The 22,571-nt window shown below is 48.4% G+C and overlaps 1 protein-coding gene across 2 annotated transcripts in view; it reads right to left on the minus strand.

The window, feature by feature from the left end:
* The window catches only part of AFAP1L2 (actin filament associated protein 1 like 2), a 116,494-nt gene that overhangs the window by 31,638 nt on the left and 62,285 nt on the right, over window positions 1-22,571 (minus strand). For both annotated transcript variants that reach the window (XM_068961764.1, XM_068961763.1), the window contains exons 2-4: window positions 10,425-10,553; window positions 2,804-2,878; window positions 1,351-1,445 (exon numbers count right to left, since the gene is read on the minus strand). In XM_068961764.1, coding sequence (XP_068817865.1) covers window positions 1,351-1,445; window positions 2,804-2,878; window positions 10,425-10,553 — 299 coding nt within the window. The remainder of the gene's footprint in view (window positions 1-1,350; window positions 1,446-2,803; window positions 2,879-10,424; window positions 10,554-22,571) is intronic.

Genomic DNA, 22,571 nt, shown 5'->3' on the forward strand with positions numbered 1-22,571 from the left:
CTTCCCAGCTCACCCCTTTCCCAGGAAGCTGCCCCAACCAGATCCTGAAGCGGAAAGAACTCAGGTTCATGTCCTGCCACTTTGAGGTTGTGCAACACTGAGACATTATAAACCTCCTGACTCCTAGTTCCTGTCCTATAAAGTGTAAATACTACTGCTCACCTCGCTGAATACCAACGTGGTCTGCCAGGCCAAAGAACAGAGATCTTAGTTGAGAGATGTTCACATGCCTCTCATTTAAACACCAAGAAACCAAGGGCCAGAGGCCTTAAATAACTTGCTTAAGGTCAAGGAGCCTAGTACTGGCGGAGCTAGAGCTGGGATCTGAACCCAGGTCTGGAGTAGTCCGAAATTCCATGCATCCACCCATCCATCCGTGAACAAACACATGTATGGCCTACTGTGTGCAGACACAGAGCATGAAGCAGTAGATGAGACATGGCCCCTGCCTCAGGGAGCTTACATCTGCTCTGGGAGGCAAAGAATAAACACGGAGGGGTAGCTAGGCAGGCAGTGATGGTGGTTAAGCAGGCAGTGATGGGGGCAGGCACCGAGGCGGGATGTCTCACCCGTGGGCAGGCCAGGGAGAGTCTGTCTGAGACTAAGGAAGGGCAACTTTGAAGAGTCAGGGCACAAGAAGCACGAAGTCCCTACAGCAGGACTGACCACAGGGCACAACCCAGGAACAGAGGGGAGGCCGGTGATGAGCAGATGCGGTGAGGCTGGAGACGCAGCTGGGCCAGGCAGGGTGAGCCCTGGGGCCAAGTGAAGGAGTGTGGATATTTTGTCCTAAGTTCAGTAGGAGCTCTTGGTGGGTTTCAAGCAGGAAGTGGTGTGATGTGATTTATGTCTCCAAAAGACCACTGTGGCTGGAGCTGGTGACCACAGCTGTGCATGGCCCCGCTCGGGGGGTGCTGGAAAAGAATCTGGCAGGTCACCTCGGACACACGGTGACCCTCATCTCCCACTGCCATCCCCCTCTGTACTGAGCAAATGAGATCACCCGTAGGGCAGGCTGGCTTGATCCATCTCTCCCGGCGCCTTACCCCAGGCCCCATACACAGTCGTTTTTTCAGTCGCTAAGTCATGTCTGACTCTTTGCGACCCCATGGACTGCAGCACGCCAGGCTTCCCTGTTCTTCATCATTTCCCGGAGCTTGCTCAGACTCATGTCCATTGAGTTAGTGATGCCATCCAACCATCTCATTCTCTGTCATCCCCTTCTCCTCCTGCCCCCCATATAGTGATGCTCCAAAAATGCCAGATGCTTGGTGGACTGCTATCTGGAGGACCCACTGGACATTCACAGGGTCACATCAGGGAAATCAGGGGTCCCAGACCCACACTTACCATCTTGGGGGGCGGGAGGTCTGGGAGACTCTTCTGAGGGGCCGAGGAGGGCTGCGGGGGCTCACCGTTGGTCAGCGGGTTCTGCTCCTCGGGCGCTGTGGGCAGCAAGCAGGAGAGGGTTTCCGTGAGGGGCACCCGGCCTCCCAGCAGAGTCTCATTATCCGGGAATGTCTGGTCACAGGAGCCCTGAGTTCTATTTGAGCAGGTGTTAATTACCCAGGCAGGCAGTCCCTGGAGCCAGTGCTGTTTTTCCTCCAAGAATAGGGCAGATTGGCCCCGGGCAGATTCCTCAGAAGGAACTAGTTTGAGGTTTCTGGCAGGTTCCGCACCCTCTCCTCCACCTGCCCCATGTCCAAAATGATCTGGCCACAGAGCTCTGGCAGTGGAGGAGCTGCCTGTGGGCACTATATTGAGCAGCTCTCAGCACCGAGCCTGTGATTACGTCTGTCCACCTCCCCAGTTTCCCCGGCAGGCAGCCTGACAACCTTAGCCACATGGGATGCTTTCATGCAGGGGACCTCTGCTGAGTCCATGCTTGGCAGTGGGGCAGGAGGTGAAAGCCACACTGGGTAATTGGACCACCAACCATCTGTGCACTTTTAGGGAAAAAAGCGCCAAAGGCTCTTCTGAGCCATTTCAGCCGGGCCAGACAGGCCCAGGCAGATCTGACCCTGGGGCTTTTCAGGCTGATGTCTTGAAGCCAAGGCTTTACCAGACTGAATGCTTTGGGGTGCTGTATTCCCACCTCTTGCTAAGCCTCTGCATTTGAGTTACGGGCTTGAGAGTTGGGAGATGGGGTCTCTAATCCCCTGTGCTCTGTAACTAGGCAGCTGTGCAAACCTTGGACCTCCCTGGGATCCTGCTGGACCCAGTCCTGGGGGTTTTCATAGAAAAGCAGAGAGCAGAACAGAGCAGGAGAGTAAGACACCACAGAAGACGATATGTCCTTTCAATGGAAAATAAAATGTTCTGCCAAGAGATCACCTTTGAACAAAATCTTCAAATATTAAGGCAACTGCTGACAGCACCATTTCCTCCCCATCACTCCTATCTACCCCCCACCCCCAACACACTCATAAAATCCAGACTTATCAAAAGTCATAAAGCCGGGGCCGTGGGATCAGCACCATACACAGCTGCTTTCTTAGAACATCTGAATTATAACTTCCTATTTCTGGGGTGATGCTGGGAAATGCTGAGAGATTTTAGGGACAGATGCCTTATCCAAGAAGGGGACGTGAGACCTTTAAGAGGCAAGGAGGTGGCCTGGTTGGCGAAACTTCCCCAAAATACATCAACCCAGAATACCATCAACTAAAACAGGACTTCCCAAAATAACTCCACCAGGCCTGTCTGTGGTGCTGGCTGGAAGGAAGGAGGGGTGGTGAGGGACCAAGGCTTAAACCTGCCCCGCTCCCAGGAGCTGGCCAGTCCATCGGCAGTAAGCCCATACCTTTGTCTTGGGACTCGGCATTCTGTTGCTTGTGGACTGTCACCTTGTTCATATAAATGTATTCCTCATCAGAACCTGCAGGAGGGGCATAGAAGACAAAGGCTCCAGGTGATTTCATGAAAGGAAAGGGCTTCTAGAGAGAAACACCCCCCGCCCCCGCCACCCTCGAGACACCGTCATCAGCTCGGATTCCAGTAAAAGCATACAACATTTTCAGTTGATTGGAAGAGTCCATTATAGAAAGAGTTGACGGATTTCCAGAAAAAGAAATGCCTAGTTTGCTGACTCAAGTTTTCTGTCCTGGGAAGAGGGGAGAGGACAGAAAGCGAGGGTGCAGAAGGGTAGCTTTGGGAATAGAAGTCTTATGTGGAAAAGCACCTATAGCTTAAGGATCTGCCTCAGATTCCACCAAGCAGAGATTTCTCTGGTTTTTCCTAGCCTTTCATTTAAATTGTGAAACATTTCCTATCAGTCATTCTCAACCTAGTCTGAATTACATGCATGGGCTGATCAGAGCAATGTCTATATAAGATAGGTCACATTGAGGATCTGGAAGTTTAGCTTCCAGGCCTCTAGCTGGAGTGCTGCTGTGGGGCCCTGAGCTGTTTTTGGAGGGGTGAGTGTGCTGGGATGAGGGCCTGCAGCACCAGCAGCTGCCTGCTCTACCTTCAGCAGCACAGCCCTTCCCTTTCTTTAAAAACATTTCTGTACAAGTTGTCACCTTCCCCCTGCACATCTGGGCAGAGAAAGGCTCGTCTTCTAACACAGTTCCCAATGCCCCAAGGAGCCTTTCTTCAGAAGCCTGCAGAGGAGGCTCATCCCAGTGTTTTTTCTCTTAGCAATCCTCCTGCATTTCTTTGCAGTTCTTAATTTGCATTTCCTAGAAACTTGTGGCTGATAAATTCCAGTGGCTAGAGATGGTGCTACTGAGCCAAGGAGCCCAATCCACACCCCTGGCAAAGGAGGCGGTTCAGCCAGCTCCCCACCACAGACCGCCCGGACTCCAGCCAGCAGGCCTGCCTCCACAGAGTCCTGGAGAACCCAGAGAAACTGGAAGAGGACACGGCTCGATGGAGCTTCCTCCATCGGCTGTGGGATTGCCACCCTGGTGCCCAGCCCTGCCAGGGCCAGTCAGCAATGTCATCCCTATACCAAGGGCTGTGGCAGCTAACGCGATGGAACTACAAGGTCTAAATGCAGTTATCCACAGCTTGCATACTTCCATTAAAGGGCTGCGTCTGTACCTTCTCCAGAACCTGGCATGGGGAGAAGCGCTCTGCAGGGGGAGGCAGGAGATGGGGTGGGGGGTGGTCCTCAGCCAAACTCTGCCATCAATAGTAATTTTGAGCAAAACACCCAACCTGTGTGCTTTGGCTTTCTTGTCTGCATAGTATGGAAAACAACTGTGATGAAATACTGTCTATTTCTGGGGCTTCCCAGGTGACTCAGTGGTAAAGAATGTGCCTGCCGATGCAGGAGACTTGGGTTTGATCCCTGGGTTGGAAAGACCCCCGTGTAAAAGGAAATGGCAACCCACTCCAGTATTCTTGCCTGGGTAATCCTATGTTCAGAGGAGCCCACAGTCCATGGGGTTGCAAAGAGCTGGACACAACTGGGCACACATGTATACATACATATTTCCTATTTCTACCTAACTGAAGTTCTCAAGAGTTCAAAACTCAAATACTAGGCCATCTGAAAGAGTAAGGTAACCTTATAACTAAGATTTTAAATGACAGCTTAGGACTTCCCCGGTGGTCCAGTTGTTAAGAGTCCACCTGCCAGTGCAGGGTACACCAGTTTGATGCCTGGTCCGGTAAGAGCCCACATGCCACGCGGCACTAAGCCCGTGCACCCCACCTACTGAAGTCTGTTTGCCTAGAGCCTGTGCTCCACAATGAGAACCCACTGCAGTGACAAGCCCATATACCCCAGCTAGAGGGTGGCCCCTGCTCATCACAACCAGAGAAAAGCCCGCATGCAGCACCCAAGACTTGGCACAAAAATAAATAAAGTTAAAAAAAGGAAAGAAAAAAAGACCATCTAAATTATAGCAAATAACTCAAAGGCTCAATAATAGGAAAACAGTGAAAAAACCATAGTACATCAACACAGGTAATAAATAAATGGATTACTGGAAGTGTGTAAATGGGCCAAACATCATGGAAGTGATTTTAGAGGATTTATTTAAGTGTTCCTGGTCTTTAACCCAGCATTTTCCTTGTCAGAAATCAATATTTTGAATTGAAAAATATCCAAGTATTTTGAAGATAAACTCCAGCATGAAAACAAATTTTATTTGAGGGTGTTCATTGCCATGTTATATAAGAATTTTTTTTTTTTAAAGAACAAAACTTATATGCTCACTAACAATGGGCTAGTTGAACTAGTTGAACACTTCTCATTCATCAGTGGACACTACCCACCTACGAAAAATAACACAGCAGCGCTATGTCTGCTGTTTATAAAGATATCCAAAAATTAAAGGATCATGTTTCAGAAAAGAAAAAAAGAAGTGAAAAAGTACACAAACTGCCAACACAGGGCAATGTGCACAGGCAGCAACACTGAACACAAAAACAACAGAGCAGAACGTAGAGGCAGCCACAAACTACAGAAAATATTCTGATGACACCAAGATCACTAAAGGAATCAAAGCAATGTAAACAGGGTTTAACGTTCATTTCACATTCATTTCTTTTTTCAAACTGTTGACTAAGCCCACATTCCTTTCCAAAAAAAAAAAAAAAGGCAAGATATTGTTGATTATTGTTTTAACTGTGAGATTCTGAGCAGGTGATTCCTCCTCAAGATGACTATTTGTAAACTCCAGACTATACTGGCTCTGGTCCATGTCACAAGGCTGCGTGTCCCTCCTTGGACACTCTGCAGGCTCTGCTTGATCTCAGTGTTGTTGCTGCTGCTGCTAAGTCGCTTCAGTCGTGTCCGACTCTGTGCGACCTCATAGACGGCAGCCCATGAGGCTCCCCCGTCCCTGGGATTCTCCAGGCAAGAACACTGGAGTAGGTTGCCATTTCCTTCTCCACTCAGTGTTGCTAATCCCCCAGAATCCAGTGAATAAGTAACAGGCTCGCAGGACCGTCTGCAATCCTGTGAACTGGGTCTTGGAGAGGGGAGGCTGATGAGCTGTCCCAGGTCTGGGAGGCAGTCTTGGGGTTGGGGAATTTCTATCATTCTCTCATTTATTTTCAGAAGTGCACTGAGCCCCAGCACCTTGCACGGTGCTGGGGACACAGCAGAGAACAAAACAGACGTTGTCTCTGACTTCATGAACCCGCTGGGGCAGGGGCAGGCGGGAGGGAGGGACAGGGAGGCAGATCTGGATGGATAGTCGCACAGGTATGTCGGGCGTGACAACATTACGGGGGAGGAAAGGAGAGCTCCCAACGCTCTGACCACGTGTGCGGATCCAGGGAAAACAACTGAAGAGGGTGGTGGTGAGGGCTAGGGGGGAGGGGCCCAGACCCTCTCCCTTACAGCTGGATAGACTAAATGTTCAAATCACGTCCCATCACAAGGGCAGCCCCTGAAATGTTCCCAGAGTCTCTGAGCAGGGTATTGGGGAGCCCTCAGGCTTAGGACAGGAAAAGATATCAGGATCCCAATAAACAGACCTCAACCCATGCCTTGATCTCACTATTGAGATGAAAAAAGAGAGTAGAAAATTGAATACTATTTATACATGAAAGATCAGAGAACAGACAATTAAATGTGAAAAGTACAGACACAGACACACACACACACACACACACACTCATACTCTTCCACAGAGGTGTGGAAGTAAACAACAGCTCAGCCAGTGGAGATCACAGGCTATCTTGAAATGATCAGCCTGTCTCCACCTACAAGTCCAGGCAAGTTGAGTTCATTTACACACAGTGAGGCAGGTTTGGGAAGCTGAGAGAAAAAAAAAAAAAGAATGCCTTCAGTTTAAGGGGCTGTGCCTTCTATCCCGTGCAGCACAGTAATTAACCTGGGGCAGACTAATCTGGACGGTGAAGAGGGGAGGGTAGCATCAGGGTTAGGTTGGCTGGCCCAGGCCTCTGCTGGGCTCTGCCACACGTGGCCACGGAGACACAGACATACAGAACAGACTTGTGGACACAGTGGAGGAAGGAGAGGGCGGGATGGACGGACAGAGCAGCATGGAAACTCATCCACCAGCGCAGGTAAAACAGATACCAAGCGGGAATTTGCTGTGTGACTCAGGGAGCTCACACTGGGGCTCTGTGACAGCCTAGAGGGGTGCGATGGGGTGGGAGGTGGCAGGGAGGTTCAAGAGGGAGGAGACTATGTATATCTATGGCTGATTCATGTTGATGGATGGCAGAAACCAACACAACACTCAAAAGCAACTACCCTCCAATTAAAGATAAATTAATATTTTTTAAAAGGGGAAAAAAAATGTCAGTTGCTGTTGTAACCACTCTGCCAAGTGAGAAGATGCTAAGAGAACCAGAAGGGGGAACTTATAAATAGTGGCTACTCACCCGTGGGCACTGACCTGGAGAACAGAGTTTGCATGCTAAGTCGCTTCAGTTGTGTCCGACTCTTTGTGACCCGATGGACTGTAGCCCACCAGGCTCCTCTGCCCATGGGATTCTACAGGCAACAATACTGCCGTGGGTTGCCATGCCCTTCTCCAGGGATCTTCTCAACCCAGGGATCGAACCTCTGTCGCTTACGTCTCCTGCATAGCAGGCAGATTCTCTACCACTAGCACCAGCTGAACAGAAGTGACAGCCAAAGGTCCCAGTATGGCTTTGCATGTTTATCTGTAGTCTGGGTGCACTCTGGGGGTGACTCACACTGACTGGGGAGGCCCCTGTCCTGCTGTCGGCAGCTCCTGCAGCCCTTCATGCTGCAGAGACCAAGGGTGGGGAAGGCCTGATTTTATAAGAGCCGAACATACAAAGATTAAGGATGAAACAGAGGTCACCTACAGGAAGTCACACTAAACCAGAAAGGGACCCTGGCACCAGCGGCTCTGATGGAGCGGTGAGAACCAGAAACCAGGGGTCAGCTGCCACCACCGCGGTGTTTTTCAATTCCCAACAGAAGTGTTCTTTACCATCAGACATTCTCAAGTCGGAGCACATCTAAATGGTCTGGGAGTGTACTCTTTAAAGGGTTCCACCAATGAGTCCCTCTGCAGAGTGACTCATCCCTCTCTACCTCACCTGCTTTGGAACACGCATTTCCCATCCATTCGTCCCACCTTTGATGTACTGCTGATCAGCACTCAAGGTGGGTCAGCAGACGCTCACTACAAAGCCAGGAGGAGCCTGGGAACCAGGGGGTGGCCAGCAGAGCTCAAAGGCAATGAAGGGGCTCCAAGAAAATGCCTCTGATGAAAGGCTAAGGGAGCCAGATTATGCCGACAGAAGAGAAGGCTGCCAGGCATATAACAACATGCTTTGGCTTTTATAACTTCTCTGATATTCAGACAATAGAAACTAATTCCACAGGGAACAAAGAAAAGGAAAAGGGACTTTGAAATGTTGCCCAGTGGATGCAGGCTGGATGTCAGGGGGTAGTTCCTGACTGACGGCCAGAGCAGGTGCACCTCTCGCCCTGGCACGGATTTGAGCTGCTCCCACGGTGAGGCAGATGGATTTGATGCCCTCTTACGATCCTAAAATATCACTTTCAGTTCTCAAACATCCGACATAAAAATAAACTTGACTAAACTGTTATGATTTCACAAGAAGCCTCTTAAAAAAAAAAATTGTGCTAGAAATGAAACCATATGTCTACAAGAAGACTTGTACAAGACTATTCAAAGCAGCCTTATTATTCCTAACAGCCCAAATCTGCGAATAAACCAAATGTCCATCAACAAATGAATTGGATAAACAGGTTGCAGTATATTCAAAGAATGGAAAACCAATCAGGAATAAAAGGAACTATTCATGCAACCCATGGGATGGCAGAATCTCCTGAGTGAAAGGGGCCCAACCGAAAGGACAAGCCATCCAATTTCATTTATATGAATATCCAGAAAGGGCATCACTAATCAATGGTGGAAAAAATCTGAACAATGGTTGCCTTGGGGTGGGTGGGGATTAATTCTTGCCCTTGAAAGACAGAAAAGCTCCTGAGACAACAGAAATGTTCTGTGTCTTAATTTGGGTGCTGGGTGCACAGGTGTATGAGCTTCCCAGGTGGTGCTAGTGGTAAAGAACCCACCTGCCAATGCAGGAGATATAAGAGATACGGGTTCAATCCCTGAGTCCAGAATATTCTCTGGAAGAGGGCATGGCAACCCACTCCAGTATTCTTGCCTGGAGAATTCCATGGACAGAGGAGCCTGGTGGGCTACAGTCCATAGGGTCGCCAGAGTCGGACACTACATTCTCAATTAAAACCACTGAAGAGAAAATTAAAATGATAAGAATAAAGTAGTACTGCTCATAATATTCTTTACTACTCTTGTAGTCTGTAGGTTGAATTTGCCCTCCTCTATTAAAAATTTTAACAGAGGACTTAACCTGCACGCACACACATGTGCATACAGTTGTCAAAACTCACTGAATTGACCACTCAAGATTTGTGCACTTGACCGGATACAGAATCTAGCTTGATTAAAAAGATAGAAAAGATAATTAACTCTGGGTTCTTTGATTTGTTGTTGTTTAGTCACTAACTCATATCTGACTCTTTTGCGACCCCATGGATGTAGCCTGCCAGGCTCCTCTGTCCATGGGATACTTCAGGCAAGAATACTGGAGGGGGTTGCCATTGCCTTCTCCAGGGGATCTTCCCCACCCAGGGATCAAACCCGGATCTCCTGCATTGGCAGGCGGATTCTTTACCACTGAGCCACCAGGGAAGCTCTGTGATACACAGTCTTAAAGCAATGTTTTCCAGTTTTCCTTTGGGCTGTATGACTCTGGACAAGCTATTTAGACTTTCTAGGCCTCGGTCTCCTCATCTGTAATAATAGCACCAACCTCACAGGAGTGTTTTGAAGATGAAGCCTTGTTAACACGTGCAGGTGGGAAGAACTCAACGAAGCACTAGCTATTATTATAATACTAGTTTATTTTCCCTTCTCTACTTTCAATAATAGAAAAACTACTTTGAAAACACTGTTTGAAACCTCTCTGTGGGCTACTGTGTTGAGAGTTCGTGGGGCTGCCACACGCGTCCCATCACTCCTGTACTATCGTTACCATCTGCCGTGTCCTGCTAAAAAGGCATAAATTAAGTCCTAACCCTGAACAGCTCAGAATGTGACTATATTTGGAGAAAGGATATTTAAAGAGATAATTAAGATTAAATGAGGGCGCTGGGGTGGGCCCTGTTCCAATATGAACGGTGTCGTTACAGGAGAGATTTGGACACTGGCGTGCATGCACAGGAAGACGATGCGAACGCTCGGGGAGACGAGGACCATCCACACACACCAAGGAAATCAGCCTCGGAAAGAAGCAACGCTGCCAACACCTTGATCACAGATTGTTAGCCTCCAGAACTGTGGGAAAATGAGTTCCTGTTGTTTAACCCAGTCCGAGGCTGTTATCACGGCAGCTCTAACACACTGACGACCACCTCCGTTTCCGTGGCGACCCTTCACCAAGGCCCCGACCACACTCACTGCTGCTCTTGGTGTACAAGCGGAGAAGCTCGGCCAGGCCACTCTTCTTCACCACGGCTGTGCTGCTCAGATTCTCCTGGTCAAGAATCCTGAGGAAGTCATCCAGCTCTGTCAGCAGCTGCTCCAGGGCTAGAGACAGAAAACAGGAGACACTCTTAAAGCAGCTGCCTTCTCCCTAAAGGCCCCACTCAGATACACCTCTGCTCTCATAGCATCCCATGACAGACCCTCTGGTCTCAGGGGGAGGGGTGTGGGGTGAGGTCGGGCAGCACACAGGGGACTCAGCCAATAGGTGTGATTCCCAGCGCCAGGGTGGTGGGGACAGGCCAACACACCCTTAGCTTTGGGATGGACAACCTCGGCCAAAGCTGCAGGGCCACCATCTGCTGGAGCGACAGTGGTCAAAGTGTCCCGATCAAGCCTCTCAGGCCATGAGAGTCTGGAAACAGGATTTTCTTCCTCAAGTAAAGAACAGCTCACGGTCTGGGGAACTCAAACACAGATCAAACCCACAACCATCAAAAGAAATGCTGTGTTTGACCCAGTTGTTAATCCTTTCCCCAAAGATGGGGAAACACAGAGTCACTCCAGGGAGATGAAACAGTGATTATGCTGTCCCTGCAGGAATATAGACAACCCCTCAAAAGCCACGCTTGGACAAACAAAACCTTTCTCCAAGATTCTTCACTGACTGAGAATCAATGTCACGAGTCCAGCATCACTCCCAAGGTGGTTAAGGGCTGCCATGCCTCGGGATCCACAGCCCTTATCTGTGGTGTCTAACAGGCGCCTCTCAAGTGCCACTGTTACAGGAGCACTTGTCGACTTCCAGCTGGAAGCACCTTGCAGAAATCATTAGTGCACTGGGCAACTGGGAAGGTGCAGGACCTTCCCCACACCATTTCTGTCGTTGTTGTTACTGTTAATGACCTAAATCTCATCCAAGCACAGAATGTCAGACACTTTCCTGATGGTCCAGTGACTGAGACTCCACGCTCCCAACACAGGGGACCCGGGCTCAACGCCTGGTCAGGGAACCAGATCCCACATGCAGCAACTAGCAGTTCTCATGCTACAATGAAGATCAAAGATCCTGAGTGCCACAACTAAGACCCAGTATAGCCAAATATACAAATAAATACAAATATATATAAAAAAAGAACAGGATGCGGCGTTCACGGGTGGGGTCCTCACCTTGGCTCTCCCTGCCCAGCTGGCTCTCCTGAACGTGCTCATTAACAGCAGCGGCTTTGAGGGTCTAAACAGTACTTTCCAACCCTGGCTACATCGGAATCACCTGGGGAGATTCTCAAACTCCTGACGCCCAAGCCACACCCAGATGGATATCTAAGCCTCTGGGAGTGAGACCCAGGGGTCAGTAGTTCTCAGACCTCGATTCTGATATGCAGATATTTTATTTTTGCAGCAATAAACCTGACATGCTTATTGATTCAACTATCCCTTTAATTTTAAAAAATGAAAAGAAAATAAACGTTTAAAAATTCCCTTTTTTACAAGTATGTACACTTTTTACTGTGACATTCAGTCTTTCGTAGACAGCTTTCAGCATTATTATTTTTTGAACGATTAAATTATTTTTATTCTTCCCTGTCACAGGGAGTTAACAGTGATGGACTTGAGACACTTTTTTTCTTTTTCTCTAACCAGAAGCTTGGAAGACCGCAAGGAAAAAAAAGAAAGCAAAGATCTGTTATACATGGTAAAGGTGTCAAGAAATGTCTTATTCCTAGAAAAGAAACTTTTCATCTGTTGAGCTTTTGAAACAAACAGTATGAGCCTTTGAAGCTGAGAAGCATGGGTCTGAACGCCAGGCCAGGGGCCACACCTGTGGCCTCTGCTTCCGGGGCAGCAACCGAGTGGCCCAGGCCTGCCCTCCACCACCTACTGCGGGAACTCTGAGCAGTCGCACAACCTCCAGGCTTGTTCCCTCCTCTGTCCCATGGAGAAGACCACGTGGGCCCCACCCATCTCACAAGGCTGGTGTAAAAGACAAAACCTGTGAAGCTCTGCACAGCTTCACTTGTGAAATGCTACGCTAACCACACGAAGAGCTCTGTCATTGTCTCCTCCCATCCTGTGGCATCACTGGTTATTTCTTATTCTCCACCTTAGAGTGCTCATCTCTAAGCTCCGCTTTAGAGAAAAACACAAAACCTTGCCCCTAACACTCCCTACCACGGAAGGTGATGGAAGGAAAGGAAGGTCACCTCCTCAGAGCAGCCTTGCTTGACCACCTTCTCCAGACTAGCTATTTATTATCATTTTCTAACTCAGCATCTAGGCCTTCATAGCCCTAGGCCTAGAAGTAGGGCTACTTCTTAGTAATAAGAATATACCTCATTTTTAAGATTTGTAAATGAGTAACATCAATAACAAAGGAAATAATAGTTGTTATTTACTTGCTCATTTTTAACGGGCATCTTTGTCTTTCTCACCCTGGTCTAGTCTGTTAGCTCAGTGAGAATCAGAACCACATCCGTCCTAATCCTTGGCACCTCACACTGTTATAGGTGTTGAATGAATGTTTATGGAAAGAATGAATAAATGAATGAGTAAACTCGGCACCTACTAGCTCATAACAACTCTAGGAGGTAAGTAACATTATGCCCGTTTTGCAGATGTAAACCTCATGGCCCAGAGAAGACCCATAATGCCCCACACAGCCAGTAGCAGAGAGCTGGGTTTGCTCTCTGACTCCAAGACCGAGCTCTTGGCAACACCCCAACTGATACCTCCATGTAGGGCCTTCTTCCAGCATCCCGGAAAGGCCTGGCTCCCCAGAACTGAACCAGAATCTGAGACTATCTGCTAACTTCCCCCCTGACTATTAAGGAAGCCCTCATGCTCCCCTAGTTCTAACGGAGAGCTCAGTGGCCTCTTTCTGCTCAAACACCCCTTTGACTCTCAGTGGGGCAGTAGCCTCCGACTTCATTCCTGGAAAACCAAACTCCCTGGAATGAGTATTGCCGTTGACTGGGAGAGAGCTGGAGGAAACAAAAGGAGAATGAGGATGTTTATTTCAAAGAGTGACAAAAGTATGGACACATGTGATCGTCAGATCAAATAGCCTGCTCACTCAGACGAGGGGGTGGATGGGAGATGCCCTCAGCTCTGCCAGAGATGAGATGAGTAGATGGTGAGTGATAGGCGAGGCGAGACGAGAGAGAAGCCGCATTGGGTAGCTCTGCTTGGCAAAGAACCATGGGCCAACAGCAGAGCCTCCTGCCCCATCCTTATGTACTGGAAAGAGCACCCTGAGAAGTCTCCAAGAGGCCAGTGGCTTTTGCCCAGTTTTACTTAAAATTGATCAAAGTCTTTACGGAGTGAATTTTGAAAGAGCACCAGCAAAAGTTCCCTGAACTCACTGAATTAGTAAGTGTCTGACCTACAAACGAGTTCCATTCTGAGAGCGTGTTCATAAATCCTGTTTGTTCGTTAAGTCCAACAAAGTTAGCCTAGGGACCCAACTAACACAATCGGCTCTATAGTACTGTAATAGATGTGTAATACTTTTACAGCCACTATGGAGAACAGTGTGGAGATTCCTTAAAAACTGGAAATAGAACTGCCTTATGACCCAGCAATCCCACTGCTGGGCACACACACCGAGGAAACCAGAATTGAAAGAGACACATGTACCCCAATGTTCATCGCAGCACTGTTTATAATAGCCAGGATATGGAAACAACCTAGATGTCCATCAGCAGATGAATGGATAAGAAAGCTGTGGTACATATACACAATGGAGTATTACTCAGCCATTAAATAGAATACATTTGAATCAGTTCTAATGAGGTGGATGAAACTGGAGCCTATTATACAGAGTGAAGTAAGCCAGAAAGAAAAACACCAATACAGTATACTAACACATATATATGGAATTTAGAAAGATGGTAATGATAACCCTCTATGCGATACAGCAAAAGAGACACAGATGTATAGAATGGACTTTTAGACTCTGTGGGAGAGGGAGAGGGTGGGATGATTTGGGAGAATGGCATTGAAACATGTATACTGTCAGGTAAGAAACGAATTGCCAGTCTATGTTCGATACAGGATGCTTGGGGCTGGTGCACGGGGATGATCCAGAGAGATGATATGGGGTGGGAGGTGGGAGGAGGGTTCAGGATTGGGAACTCATGTACACCTGTGGCTGATTCATGTCAATGTATGGCAAAACCAATACAGTATTGTAAAGCAAAATAAAGTAAAAATAAAACTTTAAAAAAAACCACAAAAAATAGAACACTTTGAATCTTACAGTTTGCATCTTGAAAAGTCCAGTAGTACAGCATGACCGCTGGCATACAGGGGCTGGCAATGAGTGAACAGGCAAGAAGAGTTACTGACCGGAGGAGGGAAAGGATGTGGGAGATGGAAGAACTGAAGGGTCGTCAACAATAGGAGACGGAGGGCAAGCTGCAATTTTCACCTAATGCTGATGGCACAGGTTCTGGTTCCTCGCGGGATTCAGTTCTATCTACTCTCTGGGGAAAAAATGGTCCAGCAACATCTGGGTAGCAGCTCCTATTTGCTTGTCATAGAAGACATGGTAGCCCGGGATTGTATTCTGGATGGCTGCTGCAACCTTCATGAACTGTCCCATGCCTCGGAAACGAACAGTGCCTCCTCAAATGAAGCAGTTCCCCTTCCCACTCACTTCATCATGAATCTCTTTGGTTCTTCAGTTACTTCCTCCTGTTCCTTCTCTTAATCCTTTCTCTGGGCCTCTAATTCCATTAGGTGTTCAATGCACATTCGCATCTTTGAGAGTTCACAACTTAAAGGTTTGATTGCAGGGGACTTACTGTACCAGGTGAGACCCTAAAGTGTGCCCAGCACTCAGCAAGGCCCTCAGCCTAAACTTACTGGAAAACTGGAAAGGCAATCAGGATCACGTGGTTCTGTTCTCTTGCAAGCTCGTTGGCAGGGCAAGACCAGCACAGGTGAAGTGACGTGATCAACAGACCAAGGTATGCCACCAAAAATTCAAGAATCAAGCAGGTGATATCACTTCACATGTGATAGACAAGAGGCTGAAGGCTGGAAGGTTTCTAGGAAGAGGCCATAGTAGAGTAAGGCTTTGTGTTGTTTTTTGTTTGGTTTGGTTTGATTTTGAACAGCTATTCATGAGTTTCCTGTTGGCTGCAGAAACTCACAGGCTAAAAAGCACTGAGTTTCAAGAGGGCAAACTCAGGAAAACAAAGGATAAGTGACACTTCTCCTTGACCTCAGCTGCAGTGGATAAGGAAGAACCTTGAGAAACAATTAGGATCTCAACCACATTTTTCCTGACCTTCTGACCTCTGCTGGGCTGTTACTCCTGCTACCCCTGCTAACAAAAAAAGAAAATAAGCCCAAGAACTGAAAGTGTTCCTTGCTTCCACATCCTCAGCTATTCCCCAAAGCTGCCCGATTCCTGGAAAACAGCCTTTGTTTATTTCTTATGTGAGCAAATACTTACCAAGCCAAAGGATGAAAAGCATTGTGCCTGGCTCTGGGGAGACAAAGGTGACCCAGATTCTTGGAAATGGGGGTGCCAGTGAATACACTGGGTAAAACAGAAGGGATCCAGGGACATCTCCAAGGATCAGGGATGCACCAAGGAAAGAAACAAACTCAGGGGTTCTCAGGGGGAGGAATGTATAAGCTGGTCATTGAGGATGAATAGGAGCTTACCAGAAAGAGGCAAAGGCATTTAAAGAAAAGGCAATGAGACACTCAGACAATTCAGGTACTGAAAGCACACGGGCATCTGAGAAACCATGACCAGCTCTGTGTGTCAGTGCACTCAGAGCAGAGGGCACAGTGGGTGGGCTTCAAAGGGGAGTAGGTGGGCTCTGTGGCCAGACCTGCAGAATTAGATCAGGTGGGCAGATCTAAGGGCTTTCTTTATCTACTTTGCTAAGGAGTTTGTGCCTTTTCCAGCAGGGACTCTGGGCAACGCAGTGGAGGAAGCCATATAATACTATTCTCCAAGCAGGCTAGAAGTAAAATAACTCTGCCGACTGTGGGGAGGACGATAGAAGGGAACTGGGGACAGGGAGGGGAGGCAGGGAGACCGGTGAGATGACTGCATTAGCACAGATGACAAGGACGGTGTGTCCTAATCACAGCGGTTGGGACAGTACAGGGTGCTACACCCCCCACCAAATCCAATTCTCCCGAGCACCCTGCAAACGTGGAGCCAGAGAGTGCGCTCCTGAGGCTGGATTACAACCTAAGTCGTCACATCCACAGTCAGCAGTGGCACTGGGGCTCCAGTCCAGTCTGCTGGCTGCAGACTGTCCCCAGGGGAAGTCAGAGAGATTCCCTGGATCACGGCTTCTGCTTCCCGTTCCTCCATATTTCACAAGGTAGCAGGGGACAGGATGGAAGGGTTGTACTTAAGACACGTGACAGGCAGCGGCCATGGGTCTCGGTGATCATTCCATCAGACGTGGAGACTGTGAGCGAAGGTGCCCACGGGTGGCCAGGAGATGTGGAATGCCACCAGACACACAGGCCTGAGGACCCTGCAGTCAATCGGGCAGCTGTGGTCCCTGCTGCTGGGGAACCGATGGGCCAGGCCGACGGGAAAGATGGGCAGATGGGGAACACTGAGAAAGCAGAAAGCTTCCTTTCTCATGAAAAGAGCTGAGCTAGGTGAAAGGTAAGCCCCGGGGTTGGAGAAAGACAGGACCAGAAGCAGCAGAAGTCACAAAGCCCGGAGGTCAGCTCCCTCTTCTCTGGATCCATGTCGTCCCTCAAGGTCTCCCCAGGTCTCTTGTCCACAAAGCCTCCCATGACCGAGCTCCCTGGCCAGCTCTGCCTCCCTACAGACCTCACTGTCAAAGTCCAGCTGCTCAAGGTTGTCTCGGTTTGTACCAGATCTACATTCTGGGCTAGGCCTGAGCCCGGTTCTGGTCAAGGGTCAGCCTCTGGAAGTCTGGGCCTCTGACAAGGTACTAAACACAGAAGAGGCCAGGGATGCTTCTGAGATCGTACCCTCCAGGGTCCAGCCACAGGGTCCCCCGATTCCAAAGCAAAGCGTTCCAATGAAGACTTTCACAAGCCAAACAAGCAGAAGGTGAAGCAGCGACCATCTTTTTCTGGAAAAACGAAAATCCTCTTTGGGTGGATTTCAGTTAGCCAAAGCAGATATTCATGTACCTGCTTTCGTCAAAGCCAAGTGGCGTGAAGCAAACTTTGGAAAAGAAGGGGAAACCAAGAGCTCAGATCCTTGAAAACAGCAACCGATAAAAGCGAGGCCCCAATCTTGCGCCAACCCCAGTGACATTTTAAAGCCCTCAGAGCTCAGAGGAATGCGGCCCTTTCATTGAGACCCTGGAACGTGCTCAGTTCCCTTCCCCCATCCCATCCTCCCCCAAACCACTCATTTTGGTCTCTTCCTGGTCCTCCAGCGGAGGGAGGGGAAAATAAGCGTGTTGTTCACTGTGGAAACTGTAGGCCCTTGTGCAGTCTTTGCATCCTGCCTCTGTTCAAGTTCAGAGCTGTCTGCTCACGATCTGACAGCTCATCAATAAGATTCTTGTTCAGGACTCGCAAGGCCCACGCGGAGCTGGACGGGTCAGCTGTGCGATTCACTGCCCTCAGCCCAGCCAGGCTCTGCCTCCCGAAGACCTCCTCCCCTGGTTCCGCTCATTCTGAGGCAGTCCCGCTTTGTGGTCACTAAGTTCCCAAACATACATGTCTTCCCAACATGCCAAAAAAGCTGCTCCTCGTGGTTCCCCTGCTGTTTTATGCACGTATTTTTATTTGTTCAGCTGCATGTGCTGAAGACCCACGATTCAGGGTGATTGTCCTTCCAAACATAAAACTAAGCAGAACTCTTCTTTAAGTATAAAGACATGCATTCCCCTCCGTATCCCACTGGTTCCTAACATGAGCCACTATAAATATATTATCTGCATGAAACCCACTGCTGAAGACCAATTGAAGTCATGAAACTGGTGACAGTTTCTGTGATAAGCAACGGCTGCAGGTGGGTTGCCATGGAAACCAGAAAATGCCAGCAGATTTCTTCTGCGCCTAGAGAATCCTCAAGTTCTCAACAATGAACTTTTGGGGCTTCCCTGGTGGCTCAGTGGTGAAGCATCTGCCTGCCAGTGTGGGAGACAAGGGTTCGACCCCTGGTCCAGGAAGAGCCCAAATGCTGTGGAGCATCTACGCCCATGTGCCACAATTACTAAGCCTGTGCTCTAGAGCCCGGGAGCCGCAACTACTGAGCCCATGTACTTCAGCCCCTGAAGCTCTCTCGCCCCAGCCCCCATGCTCTGCAATGAGAAGCCACTGCAATGAGAAGCCCGCACACTGCAACAAAGAGTAGCCCCTGGTTCCCGCAACTAGAGAAAAGCTTGTGCAGCAACAAAGACCCTGCACAGCCAAAAAATACATGGTTATTTTTAAAAATAATTATAAAAAAGAAAAAGAATGAACATTTGGAAAACATGCCCCTTTGCTCCACCTAAAAGGAGATTCCCTCCCCCTAGCCCTTTAAGGAGGTCAAAGCCTTCTTTCTTTACAAGAGCCAAATGCCAAGTCAACCTTTACCAAGTACCCGATGTACTGGTGGGTATGTGCCAGGCATGTTGATAGGAAGTAGGTTTCTTTTTTTTATGGTAGTAACACAATATAACTTTGTGTTTATTTACTTTAGCAACTTTAAAGTTTACAATTCGGCGTCTCAATGCCATGCAAATATCACCACCACTATCTAGTTCCAGAACTGTTTCATCACAAACTCATTAGGCAGTAGCTCTCCATCCTTTCCTCCCCTAATTTATGACAAACACAATTCTGCTTTCTGTCTCTACGGATTTGCCAATTCTGGATATTTCATGCAAATGCAATCATATAGTATGTGACTTTCAGAGCCTAACTTCTTTCATGATTCATCACGATTTTAAGATCAATCCAAGCTATAGCATGTATAGTGTTTCATTACTTCTTATGGCTGAGCAATGTTCCCTTGTATGGATATACCACCTTCTGTTTAACCCTTCATTATTAATGAGGGATTTTATTACATAAAAAAACTTGTTAATTGGGCTATCATTTCTGTACACAGTAACGTCCTGTTTCTACTGCACAGTTCTATTGTTTTGACAAACACACTCAGCTGTGGCAATTATCACCACAATCAAGAGGCAGAACATTTCTATCACCCAAACAGTTCCTTTGTGCCCTTTTGCAGGTGGCTCCTTCCTCACTCCCAGGCCCTGGCAACCTGCAGGAGGCTCTCACGACTGCATGGGACTCTCAAGACTGGAGAATGATGATCCTTTTACTGAACATAGGGCATCTCAGATCTGTCCATCATTGTACATGTATGAGGACTCTGTTCCTTTTGATTGCTGTGTACTATTCCACCCCACAAGCCCATATGTCTCCATAAACTCAAAGGTATCTTCTCTGCTGGGGGCTTCAGCACAGACACTGCTGGTCTCTGTGTCCTCCCACCAGTTTTCCATGCTCTTGAAGCACCCTCTTGCTGACTTTCAAGGGCATGACTTGAACACCAAATGGATGACCACTCAGGGCATACAAACAAAAGACATACAAAAGACAAAGCGGTGATTCTTACCAAAGCCTGCACACTGGAATCACCTGGGGAGTTCAAAAAATATTCCTGATGCCTGGTCTGTCCCCAGAGCTCCTGCTGTAATTGCTCTGAGTGTGGTCTGGGCCTCAGGAGTTCTCAAAACTTTCCAGACGATTCTACCATGCAGCCAAGGTGATGAGCCAGAGAGATAAAAGGTATGATGGTTGCTTCATGAAAAGTCTTCTAAATTTAAAAAACTATGTATAAGAGTCCTTCAAAACAACCATAGTGCTGCTATATAACTCAGTTCTGATTTCACATGGAGAGCTTTTTAGGTTCATGATTGTTACATAAAATTGTTGTTCAGTCCCTAAGTCGTATTCGACTCTTTGTGACCCCATGGATTGCAGCACACTAGGGATCCTTGTCCCTCACTATCTCCCAGAGTTTGTTCAAACTCGTGTCCATTGAGTCGGTGATGCCATCCAACCATTTCATCCTCTGTTGCCTCCTTCTCTTCTTGCCCTCAATCTTTCCCAGCATCAGGGTCTTTTCCAATGAGTTGGCTCTTCACATCAGGTGGCCAAAGTACTGGAGCTTCAGCTTCAGCATCAGTCCTTCCAATGAGTATTCAGGGTTGATTTCCTTCAGAAGTGACTGGTTTGATCTCCTTGCAGTCCATGGGACTCTCAAGAGTCTTCTCCAGCCCCACAACTAGAAAGCATCATTTCTTTGGTGTTCACCCTTCTTTATGGTCCAACTCTCACATCCATACAAGACTACTGAAAAAACCACAGCTTTGACTATGCAGACCTCTACCAGCAAAGTGTATATAAAGTTAGATACACTTGAAAATATCTTTTTTTTTTCTTCTAAAATCTTTTCCCTTCTAGACAGTGAGGAAGGGAAGTGCGGAAGACAAGAACCAAGAAGTCTTTGTGTTGACACATCACAGAACTCAGTTCTTTGTCCTGCTTGAACAAGCGGGAGTTCTTATCACTGACAATCAGCACCCACAAGATTTGCAGGCTACCCTCCTCAGTGGGCTATCACTGATCCTGTCTGCTTGGACCTCAGGAGAGTAGCCAGAAATGTAAATAACTTTCTCCAGGATAAATACTCCAGGAGTTTTTATCTCCATCTCCAAGAACCAGCGAGGGGGAGACGGCCGTGCTCCCTTTACCAGGGCTGTGACTGCGTTGCTCCCTGCTGAGCCTGACCTTCAAGGTCAGTCTGTCATCCTTTTTTTTTTTTTTTTTTTTTTGCAAGATCTGCCTTTTCTCACCTATCTCAGAGTCTCATCACTTAAACACTTTCTCCAAGAAAAGGCTGCTCTCTGCCCTTCCAGATTAGCTGTGTGGGCTTGAACAGAGTGCACAGATGCTCTGCCACGGCTTGCACTCCTGGAAAAACAACTTGAGCTGCTCACTGGTGACCTCTCAGATGGAACAAACCTCCCCAAGAGCAGAATTCCAACCCCAGTGACGGAGCCAGCTGGAACCGGAGCCGCTTAGATATGGCCCCTCGGAAATTCACACAGCAACCGCTAAAGACATCAAACTAAGCACAGCAAGGCCGAGAGGCCAAGGGCCACTTTCCCTCTGCTTCAACCTGCCCAGAAGCACCACCTGGCCACCCAATCCAAATCAGAGGGGCTATTATTTGGCGATTCTTCCATCTCTAATTTTCTATTTGTCCCATGAATGCAAGTCCTTAGTCCCCAGTGAGGTTGAAAGCTCTGAGTAGGTAGGGACCACATCTTCTGGTTTGGTTTCCCCCACTATGAATGACAACCCACTCCAGTATTCTTGCCTGGGAAATCCCACGGACAGAGGAGCCTGGCGGGCTACAGTCCATGGAGTCGCAAAGAGTCGGACATGATTGAGCAACTGCCACACTATGCTTAAACAGTGTTTTGCTCAAAAGTCGATGCTTGGAAAACATCTGCTGAGCATAAGGCTTTCAGAGACACACACAGACACCCACCCACCCTCAGTGAAGGCTCCTCCTGAATTGTCTTGCACTGGAAGTATCTGGGCAGGTTTGTCCAGTAGGATCGGGCAGAGGGCTCACCAGTTACAGACCACAATTCAGGTCCCCACAGTTAACAGCTCTGGGAGGACCACCCAGAGGCAGCCCCTAGCACTGGGCCTATCTCACACCTGGACAGCATTCTGCTGGGAGAACTTTCTCCAGGGTGCAGTTGGTAAGGGCATGGAGGTGGCTGCTCCCCCAGAGACCAGGAACCTAGGGCTGAAGGAGCTCGACCCCCAGGGCACTCCAGCAGTTCAGGCCATAGAGGCGGGTGGGTGGTGGTGGTGGTGGGGGGCAGCCAGGTTCTAGCAGCCATCAGGGTCCCGGCCAGACAAAGAGGCTTTGGGGCCCAGGGGGCCTTTGTTCCCCTGGCTCAGTGAGGACATTCCTTAAATGCAATCTGCCAGAAGACTGGCTTCATTCAGACTCAGTTATGCGGGTGGGAGGCGCAGAGGTTCAGCTGGGTGGCTCCCTGCGTGGCAGGGCCCATAACAACTGGTGCAAACCATTGCAGTCTCTGAACGAGGGTCACTCAAGTTCACTTTGCA

This window comes from Capricornis sumatraensis, chromosome 23 (genome assembly GCF_032405125.1).
Source record: "Capricornis sumatraensis isolate serow.1 chromosome 23, serow.2, whole genome shotgun sequence".
NCBI lineage: Eukaryota > Metazoa > Chordata > Mammalia > Artiodactyla > Bovidae > Capricornis > Capricornis sumatraensis.